We start from the raw sequence: 20382 nt of genomic DNA on the forward strand, positions 1-20382 counted from the left end.
ATCTTTTTTCATATAACTTTTCGATTAGCTCATCAAAAATGATTGTTCTAAAGATTTTGAACCAATAGGAATTCGTAAACATTTCATTGGGTTGAATGATTTTTTGGCACTTTTCAAGTTTACTGGTTTCAGCCACTTTTGGTAAAAACTTCATTTTCTTGGTTGACAATAAAAAGAATCATCAACTTTAATCAATTTGTTGAGACGGAATTTCAATTTGTTACCTTTTGATTGTTAACTCAAACAATTGAAAAGCCTAAGCAAACAATTATTAGACTCTTGAGGTTTTGTTTTTGCCTTAAAAACAATGCAATAAAAGATTTGAGTCTTGGAAACCAAAATAAGGCTAAACTGAAGTAGACTCGAGAGACACTTGAATATATCCTTTTTTTCAAAACGATTATCATCACTTTTCATTTGCCTTTTATACAATCATCATCATTCTCATCAATGAAGCCAATTCCAGATGAAAATCAAATTCTATTTGTATTTTATTCTCTTCCACTTAATTCTCAATTACCAAATCTCACAAGAATTTTCAGCTAATTTTATATTCCAATTGTTAATTTACTGTATAAACATTTGCTAAAGGCAATACAAATTTCAATACAAAACTCTTTACACAAAATCGAAGAGCTTTTGATAATAAATTACTCAAATTGATTGGGAAAAGAAGAAAAAAAATGATCGCCATTTTCACGATTTCCTTGCTTTTCGAGTTTCCATTGTAATATTTTTAATGACGATAACTGATCGCTAATAAAGTGAAAACTGCAAAAGGAAATAATTCATTTCAAGTTACAAAGTTATAATATCGTTATCATAATGAGATAAAGTTTCACGCAAATTTCGTTGAGTTATCATTTATCAAAGCAGTAGAGAGTGAAAAGAGTTATGATATTAATCTAAATGGGAAAATATTTGTTTCCCTATTTTGTCTTTCTCTCTCTCTCTTTTCACTTTCACACACACTTTTATTATTATTGTTATTAGTTGCATTATTTTTTTTATTGTTCAATTGTATTATCTGTTGAAAGTTTCATATTAAATTCAGTGGAAATATCATCATTAAAGGTTGACAAATAAAGGAGTGTTTCCAAGATGAAAGGAGAGGAGTAGAAAAAGATAAGATATTAGGTTCAACATTTAGAGGGAAAAGCAAAAAGAGTTGAAATTATTTTATTCAAAGTTGAATGATTTTGAGGCAAACTTTTATTTGTTAAAAGGCTGCAATTGATTTCAACAGCTAATTTACAGCAACTGAAAGTTTCAACTTTCAATATTCATCAATTTCATGAAACACTTAGAGTGAAATTTGAAAAAATCTTTTCAGATAAGTTCCAATGGGAACAGAATAGACGGAACAAAACCTATGGAACACAGAAGGAAACAGAAAGAAATTCAACTCTCAAGTTATAAGAAACGGCATTTTCTTGCTATCAGGTGTGTCATGATTCGAAAGTGGTTTGAGCTACAGAACCAAATATGTCGAAGAATTGCGCGTGAAAGTTCAAGAAATTCAAGAATATAAGAACGATTCAAATTCTTAAAGTACATCGCTATAAGGTTAAAAAGAAGTTTTGTTCAAAGTCGAGAACTCATTGAACGATTTTCTCGTCGCCTTCAACAAAAGGATTAAAACCCGAGATTTCAAAGATTATTGTTTAGTTTAATTTTATTCAGAATTCATTTCGAAATAATTTTTCAATTCATTGTATTGCTCTCACCTTCTTGTCTCAGTACGGACAGTTGTCCCAGAAGAGGACATTCACGTACTTCCGAGTGTTTTAAGCCATTTTTCATACAATAAACTTGTTTTAACTGAAAAAGATTTCAATTGATGATCGACTCGTTGTACGGTTGAACTTTATTTTTAATTCACTGTCACGTAATTGTGCCAAAATGTGTGCAATTGTGAGCGAATTTCTGAATTTCTTTGATAATTTTTGCGAGATGAAAAGGTAAGAATTTTGAATAGAGAAAAGTAAAAGTGAAAAAATAGTGATTAAATAAATGGACTTGGCCTTTTCATTTAAAACTATTACTTTAACTGATTGTAAATTTAATAAAAGAAATTGATTTGAACAAGAAAATTTCCCCTTTTCTCCTCCTACCATAGATTCTGGAAAATGTTTCTCCGAACTTTGCTCAAACTTTTATATCATCTCCTTCAAATTGGATAAAAGATGGAAAAAAGGAGGAAAAAAACGAAAAGAAGAAAAAAAACTGAGAAAAGTTTTACACAAAACAAGTTAATACACACATACTTATAGAGTTTTCACTTCGATCATCATCATCATCTTTTCCCATTTCCTTTCCATTTCTTGACCCAGTAAAGGTTTGATTGTTGAAAATAATCAGCGAAACAAACTAAACATCTTCAAGATCAGGGCCATTTTTCATTGACTGACTGGTTAAAAGCTTTGTTTTTTTCGTCTCTTCCTCATCTCATTGTCTCTCCAAAGGTCCAACATTTTTTTCCAAGAAAATTATTTCTTCCTTTTCTCAACCAACTTAACTCAAACATTTCATTTGCGTCAATCGTCACAACTGATTGAACGACATTTCGCTTGAACCTTTAACCTTTGAGGTTTCACTTTGGTTCAAATTTTTCGTTGAAAGCAATTCATCTTCATCTTTCAATGAGCAAGTTTCTGTCAAAATCAAGTTCAACAATTGATTTCAGGCGAAAATTGACTTTTCAAGAGTAACTTCGAAACTGAAAACCACTTGAATGTTTCTCAGCACGAATATTAATTCCTCAGTGTTCATCACAGCATGATTGATGAATGAATATTATTGAAATTGTTGTAAACTTGTAACTGACTAATGAAAATTTGAAGAAAAGTTCTAATTTCCAATGTTTTTGACATTAATTATTCAACTTTTTTTTGTCACATTTTTCTTTCTTCTCCGTCTTTTCTTTTCCCTGCCTCTCTTATAATGGAATCAAAAGTTATCTAAGATTCTGGTTGAGTTCATTTGTTCGCATTGTTAAACAGCAAACTAGACCTTTTTGGATTGCTTCTTGTTTGCAATTGAAATGATTTGTGGACAAAAAATCAAATGAAATCATACATCATTTGGTAGACATTTGTTCTTGCTCTTTGTTCAAGTCCAAAGAGAATGCAAACTCAATTCAGTTGACAGAATATGAAACAAAGAGAAAAGAAACAATTTTGGGAAAAGTTGAATGAAATTGTTTTACACCATTTTGTTGAAAGCAAAGAGTTGATCAAGAAATGAAAAATGAATTCAAGGAAAAAGTCGAAGGAAAATGTCAACACAAAGTTTGATTGGATTAGCAAAATGAATGCTTAAATTTGCGAGAAAAGATGATGAATAGAAGGGTTAATACAAATCATTCTGATATTAGATGAACAAATGCAACAAGAAAAAGATCGAAATTTTCTCATCATTTTCCTTCTTTTTTCTCATTCCTTCAAGTAAATACATTGAACCTCTATCAATGGTGAAATAAAGATTAGTTGAATCGATGAATGAATGGAATAATGAAGGAAAATAATTTTCCAATTATATTAAAATTCAGTGCAATCACTCGAGTACAAGTTGAATACTCATTATCCTTTAAAGTATGCAATTCAGAAATAAAAGTGTTTCATTTTTTTCTCATTTTCCTGTTTCTTTCAAAGTCATGAACAAAGATAAAAGTCTGAATTTGTAATGAGAAAAGGTTGTAACGATGAATGAAAATGAAATTAAACTTGATTTACAAAATGGAACAAAACAAACAATCTAATCAATAATTCTCTAATCAAACAATAAACAATTCCAACGAAACATTGCACAAAACGAACGAATCAAATTTTCGTTAAGTTTATGACGAGCTTAAGTTTTACAACCAAAAACAATTCTAATTCTGATTCTGTTTCATTGCACTAAAATCATTGGTAATGCAACGAAATGGTCAAGAGGAAACTTGGAAATACTTTGGACGAAAAGTCCTGGTAAAGTTGGACAAGGAAAGAAAAGGGAAAATGTTTGAAACGAGTTTGAACGAACCTCTTTCCCAGAAAATGGTTTCAATTGGATAACCACCAATGGGACAGTTGATTATAAGCGATTCCTCGGCAACTCCTGAAATGTTTTTCATTGGCCTTATGAATGGTGGTCCCAATATATTAATGCGTCTCGAATGGCGAACTGTATCTACATCATTAGATGCTGTGCATTCATAAAGTCCTCCATCTGTGGAATGAAATGAATAGAAAGTTATTAATCAAAGATTGTTGCATTCATTTGGTTAACCATTGAACTCATTCTTTCCCTTCAAACCCAACTCGAAATGCTATATTAAATACTAATAATGTTTCCAAATGAAATGAGCAAAAACACTGAAAAAAGGTCAAATTTTTCCATTCAAGAAATGATAATGAAGCAAAATTGTATAACGATATAAGTGATGGCAAGAAGAAAGGACGAAAAAATGAAAAGAAAAAAGTTGTTCGAGAAACTGGTTGACAGTGATTTATATCGTCATGCATTTTATTAAAGCAACATTATAAATGATCAACAGTCAACCTGATTTGTTGCTTATTATAACATTAAAAAGTTATTACAATTTTTCAATGTTGACCTTTTGTTTCCCAAGACTATTCACATTGCAATGGAAACCAATTTTCATTAACAATTTGCTCAAATTGCACATTCATTGTTAACCAAAAATCATTCAACATCAACAACCAAAAGAAGTTCAAGTTTTTTTTGTATTACAATTCCTTGAGAATCTAAAGGAAGAGAAGAAAAGAAAACTCGAGAAAAAAGTTGAACATGAACCAGAATAAGGCCAATAAGCAAGCTAGATGAATGGATCATTAATTCCCATCATCCAGTTTCCATGTAAAAACTCATCTTTACCATTTTCTTCAAGATTATCATTACTCTTGGAACCCTTTCCCTGTCCTATTCAAACGTCAATCCTGGTAACCAAAGTTAACAATTTTTCCTTCTTCATTTCACTCTCATTATCACCATTTGCCTTTTGCTGAAAACTTTACTTCAATTCAAGTCTCAGCATTTATGCATTTCCTTATTAACTCAACAATTGTCCATCAATTGTCTTTAAATTGTTTCATCAATTTTCCCTTCAATTGTCGCTCATCAAGTTTATTAATTTATTATCACCATTGAGACTTGAATGGCCAGTCAATTAAAGAATCGGAAGGAAACAGTTTATTTTTTCCTTTGCTTTTTTGTCTCTTTTCAAAGTCATTTTTTGCGAGCAAAAAAAAGTGATATTTATTCACTCATTTTACATCATTAACGTGGTTTATTGAAAAAAATGTTGACACGGAAAGGAAGAGAAACTGGAAAATTGTATTCTTTGTAATTTCATTTGCTAATAAACATTAATTTTTGTCTCTTTGCTCTTCTTTTCCGTCTCTTTACTTTCATTTTTTTGAGCAATTTGATGAGTATTTCGAGGCTTTTGCTTGCTTCATTGGATTCATGGTTCTTTCCTTGTGATAACATGGAGTGCAAATTGAGCAACTTGCTGTTTAACCATAAATTTGTATCAAATTACCATTCTTATCAGTCCATCAAAAACGGTTTCCACTTCACATGTCATCATTATCATTTCATCCAATAACATGGTGAACATGAAAACAATACCATATTATGTACATTATAGACAGATGTAATGGCATTACAAGTTGTCTAAGCCATTAGTTCAAATGATCAACTGAAGAGATCAAAAAAGCTCAATCGATTAAATCTGAATGTTGAACAATTGAGATTCAACTATGCATTACAGTTTGTGGGGATTGTAAACCGTTTAGCGAATCACTTTCTAAATGTTTAAATTGAAATTTAGTTTTCAATCGGAAGGAATCAATGAAACAAAAAACAATCCAATTTTGTTTTATTGAGTTATTGAAGTAAAACTGTAAAGTAATTGATATCTAATCCAATTGAATTCAAGTTTAACAACAGAATTCATAATAAACTCAGTAAAATTATAAAAGTAAACAAATCTAAACATTAGTCAAATAATCTAGCGCTTTCATACCTTTAGAGAGCTAATCGAGTCTGCAATGCGATAGACTTTCAGCCTCAGTTATTAAACTCTTGATACAAACAAATGTGGAAATCTTTCTCGATAAACACTTTGAACCAACTTCATAAACATTTTGATCAAACAATCCAATGCACTAAACGCTGTTTTGAGACTATTATTGTCTTTAATTTACTTTGCTAATCATTGAAGTGTCTTTGTAAGGCTTTTAGATGATTTTTGACGCAAAGAGAGTTTCTTTAAACATTATTAAGAAACGATTCCGCTGGAAATAGCGAACAGAACCTCTTAAGCTGAATGTCTCTTAGCTTCTGCCGTCAGGAGATCAAGCAAAAAGAATAACAAATGATCGAATACGTTTTGCTTGTCGATTGAAGTGCAAGTTCTTGGAGAAAATCGACTGTTCTGTTGATAATTACTGAATAGGTTTGACTTTCAACTGGCAGATTGTTTCAATGGTTAACCAAAGATGTAAAATGGTTAAAGACTTACCTTGAGCCAAAACAGAAGTAATATTAACATAACTAACAAGGCGTCCATCTTTAGTCACATAATCTCCTATTCTGTACCTCGAGATATCAAGAACAGGATATCCATCGAGTAACCATGTCACTTGAGGAAGTGGATTACCATAAGCTACACAGTTAAGCGATAGAGAAGCTCCTTCTTCAAGAACGGCTTCATCAAAAGTACGTAAAAATGTTGGTGGATATCCTGGAAAAGAAAGACAATTGGAGTTTAATGCAAAGTCCAACCCAAAAATATATCCAATAAAGAACCACAAATCGACCCAAAATCAATTGACAATCGTCTGAGAAACATTTCCAAGGATCGAAACATAATCTAAATTCATTATTTAATGCTATTCATAAAAGGATATTTATGTTTGGTCTAAACGTTTATGAGTTAGAAATGAATTGCTATTGAAAAGCCATTGTCGTTGTTGAGCATTGAAATATCAAAATGAAATGTTGAATAATGGTTAACATTGATTGATCCAATTAACCCATCATGGTTTAGTGTTTGAAGATGAATCAATTGAATGAGGATAAAAGTTGATGAGAGTGAAAATGAGTATGGCAATGAGTTTAATGAATGCGGAGGGAAGAAGCAAAGTGAAACAAAAAGCTTTGCTCTTTTCACTCATTAAAAGGTCTATCCAAATGTGTGGACCATTTTCATGGTTCAATACCTTTTCAGTTGAACAGATAACATTTAAATTAGTTACGCATTGGTTGATATTTAAATATCGTCTAGTTAATCATTTACCTTCATCTTATTCATTTCCTAAGCATCATCTTTGCTTTAAACTGCATTCTGTTTACCCTTATTTTGCTTAAATTGTTCAAATCTTTTCCTCTATTCATCATGAAATGTTTAATTTACGAAAAAGAGGAACAAATATTTTCCCATAACTTGTCAAATTGTCTTGTTAAGGACTGAAAAATGAATGCAATTGCGAGTTATTTTTTAATTACAATTGTCAGGATAATAGTTTTGCTTCAATGTGAATCGCAATTTTCCCTTTCATTAAACAAACATCAATCAATTTTAATGGACACGAATTTGAAAATAACTCAAATGCAAACATAACAAGGATGAATAATCTGATTAGTTGAACGACTTTTCCATGCAATTTACATTCAAAGCATTTCAGTTGCAATATTGAACTGATTCTACATCAAATAAATATCGTTAAAATTGAATTCTAGTTGATAGAAGCTGCTTAAATACATGATTTGGTCCTTCGATTGACTTTTCATTAAGCCTGGAAACTCGAAAAACAATGTTATTTGGATTGTAGCGAAGTAGCAAATTGAGTTATTTGAAGAGAACCGAAACTTTAAGTTTTGCATCAACAAATTTTATTTGAAATTTGAATAAGATTTGAGGCTTTGCAACTTGTGAAGTGTTTCAGATTCATTTCTGTGTGTTTACAAAACTTTTGAAACTTTGGTAATGAAATCTGTTCGACTTTAACTAATGCTAAAGTATAGCGAAAACAATCCTTTTTGTTCAATCTACTATTGACCAGCCTTGTACAAGTAATTGTTTGATTGTAGTTTCTCATCGAATGCTGGTCTAAAGATGGATTGGGAAGGTCAAGCATGAGAGCTGAAAGTGATATGCTTATTGAAACAATTAGAGGATAAAGAGAGTGTTCAATGTCTGAAACTTGAAAGTTACGAGAAGTTTAATTAGCTTTAAAAGTTGGCAAATGAAGGGAGTTGAGGAAAGATGATGAAGATGGAAAGTAAAGGGACGAATGAAAAGATTAAGATGGAAAAGAGGAAAGAAAGAAAAGTATTGAAGCAATTAGAGAAAAGTTGGGTTACGAGAAAAAAAGGGATTCTATTAATGGGCTGAGGTTAGGGTTGAATTTAATTAGAATCATTTTACTTGAAATGACAGGGAATGAAGATGGGGAAATAAGGAGACGATGATGATGATGCTAGGGATGCTTTGGATGGCATGAAAAGGGTTTGCAAGAAAAAGTTTGTTCACTTTTTTCGCTTCTTCTTCTTCTTCTTGTTGGAGATGATGATGTTGAGGAAAGTTTCATTTTTCTGATGATAAATGGTTTTTGAGGTGAAATGTAATTTATCTTATAAATGGGAATAAACCATTCAATTTGAATTCTTCATCGAGTTTTTAGTTGTGATCAAAGATCAATGGACATTTTATCATATAATGATAATAATAAGTGGCCCAAATGCACTGAAAGTTGACCTTAAGTTTCTCTCGCTTTTCATGTTCTCTTGCATTCAATACAAAAGTATTCAACAAATCCCTTTGTCAACTCTATTCCAGTTATCAAAAGTAATAATAAGGCTGAAAAGGAAGAGAGAAAGCAAAACGAGTTGAAAGAAAACGTTAAATAAAAATGACTATAAAAGACGATAATTGATTAGTTCATGGGATAATCAATCAAATAGCTTTTAATTACAACAACAGCAAAAGACAGCATTCGAGTGAAAATTTATACTCGTTGAGATGAAACTCAAGTAATAATAATTTTCAGTCAAAATCTTTCACAAAATGCAAGTTTAAGTTTCGATTGATACAAAAGCTTTTGATCTTTACAAATGAAATGGAAACTGAGAAAAGACAATTTCACAAAAGAAGTCACACAGCCTCAGGTTGAGAACAAGATTTTGTTAGTGCAATAGTTTGGATAGTCAGAAATCTCTTAGCATTCGAGATTTTCGATGAAATGAAAAGTGAAAAACAGTGAAATGATCATGAAAGCTTCTTTTGTTTTCTCTCTTTCATTAACTCGATGAACCAAAAATGCATTTCATTACTAAAAGCAAGTTGAGCGAGAATGAATCTTGAAATTTTTTGCATAAAACTAATGCAACTATTGCAATTACAATTGATAATTACTTTGAGATTCCAATGAATACTTTTCAAGTTTTCTTGCAAATATATAATACTCGAAGTTGAAAATTCTGATGATAACTTGGTTTTTTTTTCTCTTCACCTCCTCTGCATCTACTCTTTTCCTTTACTCTTCAATTTGCTTCTTTTCCTCTGTAACCTTACAGCTCAAAAGAGCAGATAAGACATGGAATGAAGAACAAGCTGTTGGAATCACTCATGAGGATAAGATCGATTTCTTTTCTCTTTCCCATTCCATCCTTTATCATCATCATTTTCACCTTCAACTCGTTATTCCCTTACAATCAAGCCTGACGTCTGTTTAATTAGAAACCAATGGTTTGGCTGATTATTTAACCTACCAAAACAAAAGTCTTAATGGTTCAAACTTTTTTTTTTGCACCAAACAGTTGAACTCGAAAAAGTTGAACTCTCGTGAGAAATGCACAAACCTTAAATACAAAATAAAAGCTTAAACATTGATCATTGCAAATAAAAGCACCTAATCAATGAGAATAAAAAACTTGCAATCAAACTCGAAAAGCACCAAAATGAACCAAACAAAAGTTGAAATGAAAAGCACAAAGCGCTTCAAGAATTTGCCAGAAAATTTCAAAGAAAAAGTTATGAAGGAATTTTCATGAAACAAAAAAAAACAAATGCAATAATGAACATGGAAAAGGAATGAAAAAAGTTGATTCGATTTTGAAAAGTGTCACAAAAAAGCAAATGTTTTTACCCATTTGCTGCTTTTGTCACATTTTTTCCACTCTTCTGTTTTCATCTTTTGCTGTAAATAAATTTTCATTGAAATAATATCATATTAATATAATAATGTTATTACAAGTTGAAATGGTAGTGAAAAGTGTCGCTCAAAGGGATGTCCGGTTAGTCAATTTTTGCTTCTGTAACATTATGCTTGGAAGATTATGGAAAATCCTTTTTCATGTTCTTTTCTCATGCAATATTCTTGTTTAACTTTTTTCTCCTCTCTTTCTATTTATATTCAACAACAATTGACAACATTATCATTTGTAATCAAACATCATTTTCCTAGCATCATCTGGTCCATCGCTCATCATTTCAATGGAAACTGTTCAACCTTTTTTTACTCAACAACAATTGCCTTTAATTGCTTTTGATTAGCAATTACAATTTTTTAATGCAATGGCAAAGACGAACAGAAAATTTTCGTTTCTCCTTCGAATTCAAAGTTGATAGAAATTCGTATTTCTTGTTTCTTGCTCTTGCATTCCCTTGCAATTACTCTAATAGTTTCCATGGTTATAAGAAGCAAACATCTGAAACATTGTTCAGAACTTTTTCCTTTTCTTTTTTATGTCTATTCACTTTTAGCTGGCTTCATGTCACTGACAATTTGCTCAGTGTTTCTCTGTGTATTAGGTTATCGTAAGTGAAATTAGTTGCAGAATATCTGATATTTTTACTTTCTCTCCTCTCTTTTCTTGTTCTTCATCTGTTTTTCTGTTTTCATTCAGCTTCTTGTTTATCTCATTGGGAATGAAGGCTGAGAGAAGAAGAAGAAAAAGGAAAAAGGAAAAACAGAGAATCTGATTTGTTTCATTCTTGGGCGTCAATTTGCCTCTCATCTGTTACTAAATGGATTGGATATTTTATCTCAATTTTTTGCTTCCTCGTTGTTTCCCTCTAATCATCATTCCCTGTAACATTTCACCTTGGCAGACTCACGCATTTATCAATCTTTACATTTGTAAGCACTCAACTGGCAAACATTAAACATACCAACAACATCAATTGAAACTTTACTCTTCCCTTTGCCCTTTCCTTTCATTTTAATGCTCATTTCTTTCTAATTATTTTCATCAACATTGACAGCTTCAATTACAATGCAACATCAATTGTAATGAAAACTCTCAACACGAATGGAAATATTTTGCATTTTCTCAAATTCGTCAACGAATATTGAATGTCAGTTGATGCATTTTTGAGCTTGGTTTTTCGCTTCAATTTTATCACTTATTAGTCGAGTATGAAAATGAAAGGGAAAATGTACAAATGGTAACATCCTTGACTTTGTTGAGTCTTAAGCAGTGAATAGAAAATGAAGAAAAGGAAAAGTTCTGAAAAGGTAAAGAATAATTTTCTTGTTCTTTACAGAATGCAGTGAAAAGAAAGTCAAGATTCTTTTAAGTATTGAAACTATTTTGATTCTCCTTTTTCCCTCTTTATTCACCTTTCGATTCAACTTTTATCGTCACATTAACTGGAAAGAGAAGGATGGAAAGTGAGAAAAAAAAGTAAAGCCGATTGATAGTTTTTCACTCCCAGTTCATTCCCTGTTCATTCTTTTTCCTGTTTTCTTCTTCTTCCTCTTCTCTCTATTTTTCCCTTTGCATCCTCATCTTTTCATCTTGCCATTTAAAAATGAAAGAAAAAGTTACAAAAAAAATACAAACTTGTGAAATGATGAAAAAGATGAACAAGAAAAGGAAGATAAGTTTGTTAACAATGGATTGATTTAAGTTAAGTTTCTCTTCATTCCCTGTGTTGACACGGTTATTGGATTGGCGGTTTAGGTAAGCGTAATGACAATTTATTGGTTTTCATGTTTAATACACTTCAATTGGTGCAAAAAGCTTTTCAACTTAAATCAGTTTAATTTTCGCGAAACATTTCAACCTTTATAAATAGTGATGATAATATTGATAATGATAATGTTAATAAATCTTGTAAATTTCGTTTCATTCAAACTCTTTTTTTTTTGTATTATCACATTTCTCATGAATCATTTTATATATTAAAGTGGCAACACAATAACAATGATAATGCAATAAATTACAAAACTAGTACAGAAAAGGACAAAGAATTTGCAATTTTTCTCTTTTTATAAAATATCGAGATAAAAATCTAAAGTTTTTAGAACTTTTTGATTAAGTTCTAATTTTCCCATCAGAATTGCAAGATTAGGGAATGAATACAAGCACAATGAATAATGATAATGAAGAATCTGATAACGAATTTAAAAGAATTTTTTCACTTTTCGTTGAAAGCTTAGAACAGTGTTGGACTTTTGTTTATCCAATTCTAAGATCTGGGAATGATTATTATCCAATAATCTTGATAAGACGATGCTCGCCTCAAAACGAAAACTTATTTTTACGGAAGTTTTTCTTATCGAAACTTGAGCCCTCGTCATTGTTCGATGATTCAGTGAAGTTGCGTGACCGTTCTTGACATTTGATTTTCACTTTATAACATTAAAGTTAGGAGTCTTGGAGTTGAACTTTTGAAGGAAAACGCTTCACTGAGAAGCATCCACTATCGACTCACTGGGAGTGATTATTATCATTTGTGTAAATTTCGATATTTTTTTCTTTAATGATATTTCTATGATTCTATGTTTTTCAATTTTCAGAATCCATTGAAAGAGGTTTTTTCAACCTTTTCAAAATCTGCTCTTTGACTGATTCAAGACTAGGAATGAAAAATGACTTTGGATGCTGAAAAAAAGTAAAGCCGATTCGTTTTGTTAACTTGTTCAATTTTCAGCTCAAATGAATCATTTTTTTTCGGCATCTTAAAAAAAGTTATTCATTCCATGTAAAGTAATTTTGTTCATGTTGGCTCAATGAAAAAATGATTAAGTACGAGAGCTGAAAAATGATTGAGAGAAAGTCAAAGAGAAAAAAATGTAAATATTCATACAAATGATCTCAGCATGAGAATGAAATCAAGTAGCAGGAAGAAGAAGTTGAAGATAAGAATGAATCGTAAATAGAGATAAAGGGGAGTAAAATAGTCCAGAGTATAAATAGAAGTAAAAGATCATTAAATGTTGAGAATATTCAAGTGTGATATTGAAGAAAGCAGCACAAGAGCATGATGAGGATCATGAAGGCAAGAGAGAGCAAAGAAAAAAATGAAAGAAAATTATCCTTAAAATTGAGCAGAAAAAAAGGAAATAGAAAAGTTGAGATGATTTGATAACTCATGATGTTAACATTAAAATTGAGGTAAACGAAAAAAAGCGTTAAATACAAGTTCGAAACATGATTAGGTTCATTAATCTTGCAACTTGTTCATTGGCAAATATTGATACAGAAAAGAAGAAAATTTCATAAGTTCGAATTTTTTTCCCAAATTTTCGATTCTTTTTTAGCCAAAAGTTCGAAATGCTTTTTTACCATTTCTCGAAAAGAATCGTTTTCCTTTTCCAATAAATTATTCACAATGTTTCATGAGAATGATAATGATGTTAATTGAAACTAATGATGTAAACGGAATGAAAGTGCAACTAGAAAAGTTGTGTCCAACAATGAAAATCAATTTTTGTCCATTTTCTTGTTTTTCGTCTTTACTACTTGTCTTTGGACCGTCAGTTATCAAGGTTGTATCATGGAAACCATTAACATGATTGTCAGTTCATCAAAGAATACAGTTGAGAAGAAGATGAGAAAGTAGTAAATAGAAGAAAAATAATTTGTGATTGACCAAAAACAAGAAGATGAGAAGGAAGATGATGGAAAAGGTACAAATAAAAACAAACGTAGAGTTTTTTTTCTTCTCTCTTTACCTTCTTCTTTTTTTGCTTCCTCTTTTATGGCCATTCTGGTAGTGGAAACTCATGGGAATGGTCCATTAAGAGGAATCAGATTCATGGGAAACAGAGAAATCATGACAATCATCATCATTATCATCATTGATAAAGGATTGTTTGAAGAGTATATAACAAGAAAGGAGGATTAAAAGGAGGAGAAGGTCTATTAGTAGGTTTTGTATATGGGTTTCTATGTCAATATTCAATGGATCAAGAACAAGAATCGCTTCAAGAATATGAAGGATGAATAGAAGATTCTAAATGATGATGATGAGAGGAAAAGTTAATGATTGCAATACATGGAATCTCCAATTAGGAATTGATCATGGCAGAATCAAGAGTCTCCCAATTATCATGATAACAAATTATCAATGGTTAAAATTGATTGCAAACATTTTGCTTCTCTTTTGCCTTTCCTTTTGCTAATTGGGATATTTAAAAAAATGTTCAATTCGATGGATCAAGGTTGGGACAAAAATGAAATGTTTGATTCGAGAAATGCTTTTTTCGTTTCTTCTTTTGCTTCGTTCTTTATCGAGTATTAATACTGTTTCAAGCTCTACCAAAAATAATCCTTTGATAAAGTTAATGATGTTGTTGATGATGATGATGTTGGTCTTGGAGGAAATCGTTTACCTTTAGATAACCAGATTTTGGAATTACTAGTGTTTAACGGTCAAAAGATTGAATGGATTTCAGTTAATCTTTTCTCTACTTTTCTACCTTTATACCTTTATCTAGTCTACTTTTTTCTAATATCTTTGCTACCTTTGCACTTCCATTGGCAACTTTATCTCATCTTAATCCTTTCAAATGGATTCTCAATTTTTTGCTCTCATTCACGCTTCTTTTTGCTTTCAGAGCAACAATGTTTACTTTTACAAAAAACTCATTCCATTTCTGGTTGGAATAAAAAGATTTCCGATTTTCTAGCCGATTATCGCATATACCTTAATTATCGCATGATTCATCACCTCATGAGAGCCCTTTGCCTCGTTCGCGGCGATGAATTGTACGCGCACGCACCTGGAAGCTCTAATTTCGGACGTTGAAGAATTGACCGAAATCGTTCGACAACAGGAAGAAATGATTTCGAAGAAATGATCTTTGCCTCTTTCAAGACACAGTTCAACTGATTTAAAGATTTACACAGAAAACTGCATTGAGACCAGTCTTTAGCACTTTTTTGCGTTCGAAATTTCTTTTCCATGAATAATTCATAGAAAGAAAAAACTTTGCACTCAATTTGACAAAATTCAGTCGTTTTCCAACTCGTTCAATCTGCATAATTCACCGAGAATCATCAACTGTTGGTCACAGATGAAACCAAAATTGATCAAATCAAGTGAAAGGTTAAACTGTTTGAAAAGCACAAAAAAAGTTGCAAAGCTATACTTTACAAAAGCAATGATAAAAAAGTAGAAATGATTGTATTCTCGAGTGTTTTTTCAGCTCTCAAAAGTTTCAATCATCTTTTTTTCACTTTGAAACAAGAAGAAGAGAGGAAAAATATTTCATGAAATGAAAATGAAAATGAAAAAAAGTAGACAAAAAAAGCATAAAGATGAATGGATGAATGTTTTGAGGAAAAAATTTTGAACAATTTATCGTTGTTCAGTTGTGATGAATGAAAAATTTGTTTGAAAAGTAAAACTTTTGCTAAATTCAAATGAAAGTAAAAGACTTTTCATTTCAACAAATGTTAATTAAACGATTGTTGACTGTTGTTGAACATTTTAAATGTGAAACATTGAATGAAGTTTAACACAACAATTGAATAACAATTAGTTGCATCTGTTGTCATTAATAATTGTTTGGTTTAATTGTGTGATTAAAGGTTAATTAAATGGTTGAAGAAAAGGGAAAAAGACTGAAAAAACGAAAGAAGAAGAAAAAATTGTTTTTTAATTAATTGTTACCAACAGTAAACAGAAAGTGATGTTGATTACAATAATAATGGTAATGATAATGATAATAATGGATGGAATCATTATTATTGCATGATGATAAAGATGAAGAGGACAATCATGAAGATGAACGAAAGTCATTAACAGGGAGAAAAGCAACGAAATTAAGTTATTACGGTTAATTGTTACACATGAGAAAATTATGTCAAAACGAGAATTATATTTGAGAAATGTAAATATTCTCATGGGAAAAAAGAAGAGACGGAAAAGTTGAACATTTCAAATGCTGGGAGTGAAAATGTAACTAATAATGGTTATTCATGATAATGCAATGATGAACCCGAAATTGAGGTAAAATAATCTAAATTAATGTCAACCTCAATCATACTTTGCATTATTTTGAAATAATTTTGTCACTTTTAATGATCATGTATCATTATCTTAGGAAAATAATAATTATCCTTTTTTTCCTAGTAAATAAATTGTCAAGTTTCTAGTTCAAGTTTGCGTCTTGCACAGACTATTGAAAAACAATCAATAAATGGTTCAAATGATTGCACTTTTTTTTGTCAACCTTTTTGCTTCCCTTTACTTGCTGTTTTTTAAAGTGTTTACAGGTTTAAATTTGGTGAGTTTATGATAAATTTGTTTCTGAATAAAATGATTTTTCTTTCTTGTTATCATTTAGTTGAAAGTCGACGGAAAACTAAATGTTCACTTTAACTTTTATGATAAATGATTGCATTTCAAAAGTCTCAGAAGTATAAACAGTTATCGACAATGAGTACAATATTTTGAAACTGTTGACTAAAATGTGATAAATTATGTTTACTGGTTCAAAATAACATGACAATTGTTTAAGAGCAGTAAAAGTTACGCTTTCAACTTTCAATCCATTTGCGGAAATAATCAGAGAGATTTTAGATAAAGTTTTATCTGCTTTTTGTCATACAAAAATAATGCAAAATAATCCAAAGATAAATGTCGATTTGTAGTGAAAATCGATTCATAAACGATTTGATAGATATTTAATGAGTTTTTAATCGATTCTTTAAGCGATTTGTATTTGCATCGATTGATAGCAAATATCGAGCAATTTTCTGTCTAAACACTATGAATGTAAACACCCGGGAAGCGAAATGTAGGTTCAAGCCTGCATCCGTAGACACAAGCAAGAAACCTAACATAACTGTTTAATCAAGCAACTAGGCTCGACTGAAATCCAATTCGAGCTATGAATTTCGGGACAAAAATCGATTTAATCGATTTTAAAATTCGAATGTTTACACATCGAATTTCCCTTTACTGTGATGAAAGTACAAAAATGAAATGATAAGAGCCAAATGGACGAGAGAATGTCAATTTGAAATCGTGAAATGCGAAAAAAATCTATTTTTTCGATATCGATCCAAAGTCTAATCAGTATTTCCAGCAAAAATTTTGAAAGAAAAGTCAGTTGAGAAAATTCTCAAACTCATCTGTTCAATGCACTTTTGACTGGGATTGATTTTACTCCACTGAGCATAGTTTTGATTTAACATCAGTCTTAGTTAACATGATAATGATGTTAAAAGTGCTGAAGCTTTAAAGTTACCCTTTTACTATTAAAATGTGATTTTCCGATCAATAAAAAAGAGTATCAGAGAAATTATTAAATTTGATTTACAAAACAAAGAAAACATTGCTTTGCAATTGTTTTCCTCAGTAAAACTTGGATTGAAAATTTGTTTACTTTTCGTTTAAAAATATCAACTTTAAACCTAAAATGCTGCAACTTTCAGGATAAAATGCATTTACTTTGAATTTTTGTGTGTGTTGGACTTGCACAGTCTATCTGTGTGTTTGCCAAGTTGACAGTAAATATTGCCACTCCATTGAATGGCAAGGTAAGCAACTTTGCAAGTTTTTATTTTACGATGCAATTTCATTCTGGTTATTGTTTGAGATGATAAAGATTATGATTATAGAGAGGAGAAAACAATTTGAGAGAAGACGAAAATATCAAACAATGGAAAAGATTTGAAACACAGATTTATAAGTTACAAGTCAATATCTCGAGTAAATAGTTAAGACGGCGAGAAGGATAAAAAAGTGAGGAAAAAATGATGATTTCTCTTTTCATGGCAATGAAAGTATAGAAATGAAAGAATGGCAGAAGTACAAAAATAAAGATGATTAGGATGAGAGAGAGAGAGAAGGCGAGTGAAAATGAAAGAAAAGACTTTTTGTTCTTGCCTTGAAACTCAAGAGTCTTGGAACTTGTGAAAGATGATGAAGAAAAAAGTCGATGAAAGAAGATGATGAAAAGTAAAGGAAAGGATGAAAGAAGAGGACAATTACAAGAATTGCAAGATTACATTAGAGTACTTTTTGCACACATGATGACAATTGAAAATGAATGAAACGCTCCTTCAATAAAGTTATTAGTTGAAGATGAAAATTAATGAGAAACTGACAAACTTGTAAAATTCATTATCAAAGCCAAATTGAGTTTTCCCAATTTCATCATGTCACTGAACTTGATCATTATAGAGATGAAAATGGCTTCAAGTTTTGGAAAATTTATAAATTTTGAAAATGACGAAAATGATGAAATTGAAAATTCTGAGATGAAAATAAATGAAGAGAAGATTTGAATTTAAGTGTGAAAATGCTAAATGATAAACAGTTGAAGGTGAAGGTAAAGGCGAGATGAAAAAAAGTAAAATGAAAAATAATGAAAAAAAGATTGAAGAGTTATCTCAACATAATGATTGTTTTTTTTCTGCTCTGTAAGTGTTTGTTGAGTATGCTTTTGTTGGTTTGCTTGTTTGGTGAGTGGCATTGATGATGATAGTCATGATGATGAGGACAAAAGATGTGCAAACTGCACTTGAATGGAAACTGAGGAAAAGTGAAAAAGATGGCTATAAATATTTGAAGCTGTAAAAAAGTTATTTAATCAAAAGTCCAGGGAGTTAAATAAATAGACAACTAATAATAATGGCATGAATGGTGAGAAGAGGAATGAGAGAAAAGAGAAAAGAAAATGATAGTAATTTTTAGAGGAAAACACAAGGATGGAAAAGATGAAGATGAAGATGAAGAAGATGAAGATGAAGAAGATGGAGAAGAAGAAAGGTTGAAAGTTTGAGTGAAAAAAATGAGTCAAGAGTGAGAAGGTTAGTTTGCTCCATTAAATAGATTGGGTTGAAAAAGACTGGCAAAACTGACAGTTTTTAGTGCAATTTTTTTCTTCCTTTGCGCTTCCCTTCAAGTGATGCTGAGTCTGATGAGGATCAAGGCAAATCATCATTACATTGTTGGCCTCATTATCCATAATCAATGGGACAAGACTGCACCCGTAAGTGCAAGGCAAGGAACAAGGCTAAGGCAATGATTACAAGTTAAGTGATGACAATTAGAGGCAAAACTTTTCCAAGCTCAAAATTGATTCGTAAATTATATTATCAATGATGACAAAACTTTTTTTTCCTCTCTTTTCATCTTCTTCTCAAAACATTATTTCAACATTTATCTTGAAGCACAATTTGACTTTTCACTTTCATCTTCGTCATCAGTATCATTGGTAAAAACACTGAAAAAACTAGAGACACTTTGGAGTAAACATTATTGGAAAAAATATTTTCACTCTCAATGTTGCGCTATTTATAATAATTGATTTGCTCTCTTTGACCTTTTTCAACAAATTTAATCAGTTAGTCGAGTGAAATTGTAACAAATCAATTTTTAAGCTTCAATGTCAACACTTGAACTCTCATTAAAATCAAATTAAATGATCAACTGGAAAACAAATGATTGACAAAATTGCTCTCATTACGATCAAACTAAAGATGAAACCTTTTCACAAAAAGTTGAAACAAAAGTTTGACCAATTTTTAGGGAAACCAGAAAAGGTCAATCCTTGGAAATAGAAATTTATTGTCGAAGAAAAGCGAATTACAGAAACTCATCTTTTACCACCAAAACTCGAAAGGTGCTGATAATGATGCTATTAACTGTAATAAGACGTAATCCTTGTTAAAGACTAAACTAATCTTGCACTTTAACCTCTCACTTTGGAAGAGAAACTTGAAAACTCTGATGAGCTTCTTTCCTTTTCTTTGCAAGCTTCAGGTTAAATCGATAAAAGTCAAGTTTTGGTGAAGAGAGAAAATCGGAATTTCATTCTTCAGGCCATGAAACGGTACTTTTATTGATCATAAATTTGAACCCTTTTTGCACCAACAATTGTTCAACATTCCAATGGCTCATTTCAACTCGACAGCTTTATCTCATTATATCACAATCAACTCGTTAACTCTTTTTGTCTTTTCTCATGGAAACTGGAAAAGATGAACTTTATCATTATTATCTTCATCATCATGTTTACCATTATTGTTATTATAAATGACTTCAAGTCAACGAGTGGCAAAAGTGCTTTTAATAAAGTGTAAACTTATGGCATCAATAAGCAACTTAAACTGATCCAATTTCAA

General features: G+C 30.9%; 1 protein-coding gene across 1 annotated transcript in view; it reads right to left on the minus strand.

Annotated features, from left to right (window-relative positions):
* Positions 1-20382, minus strand: part of LOC107366084 (cell adhesion molecule Dscam1) — a 66221-nt gene that overhangs the window by 36807 nt on the left and 9032 nt on the right. Inside the window, exons 2-3 of the mRNA XM_015933658.3 lie at positions 6530-6751; positions 4024-4209 (exon numbers count right to left, since the gene is read on the minus strand). Of these exons, the coding sequence (XP_015789144.1) occupies positions 4024-4209; positions 6530-6751 (408 nt within the window). The remainder of the gene's footprint in view (positions 1-4023; positions 4210-6529; positions 6752-20382) is intronic.

This window comes from Tetranychus urticae, chromosome 2, assembly GCF_039701765.1.
Source record: "Tetranychus urticae isolate SD_2017Ah chromosome 2, NJAU_TeUrti_SD_1.0, whole genome shotgun sequence".
Classification (NCBI taxonomy): Eukaryota; Metazoa; Arthropoda; class Arachnida; order Trombidiformes; family Tetranychidae; genus Tetranychus; species Tetranychus urticae.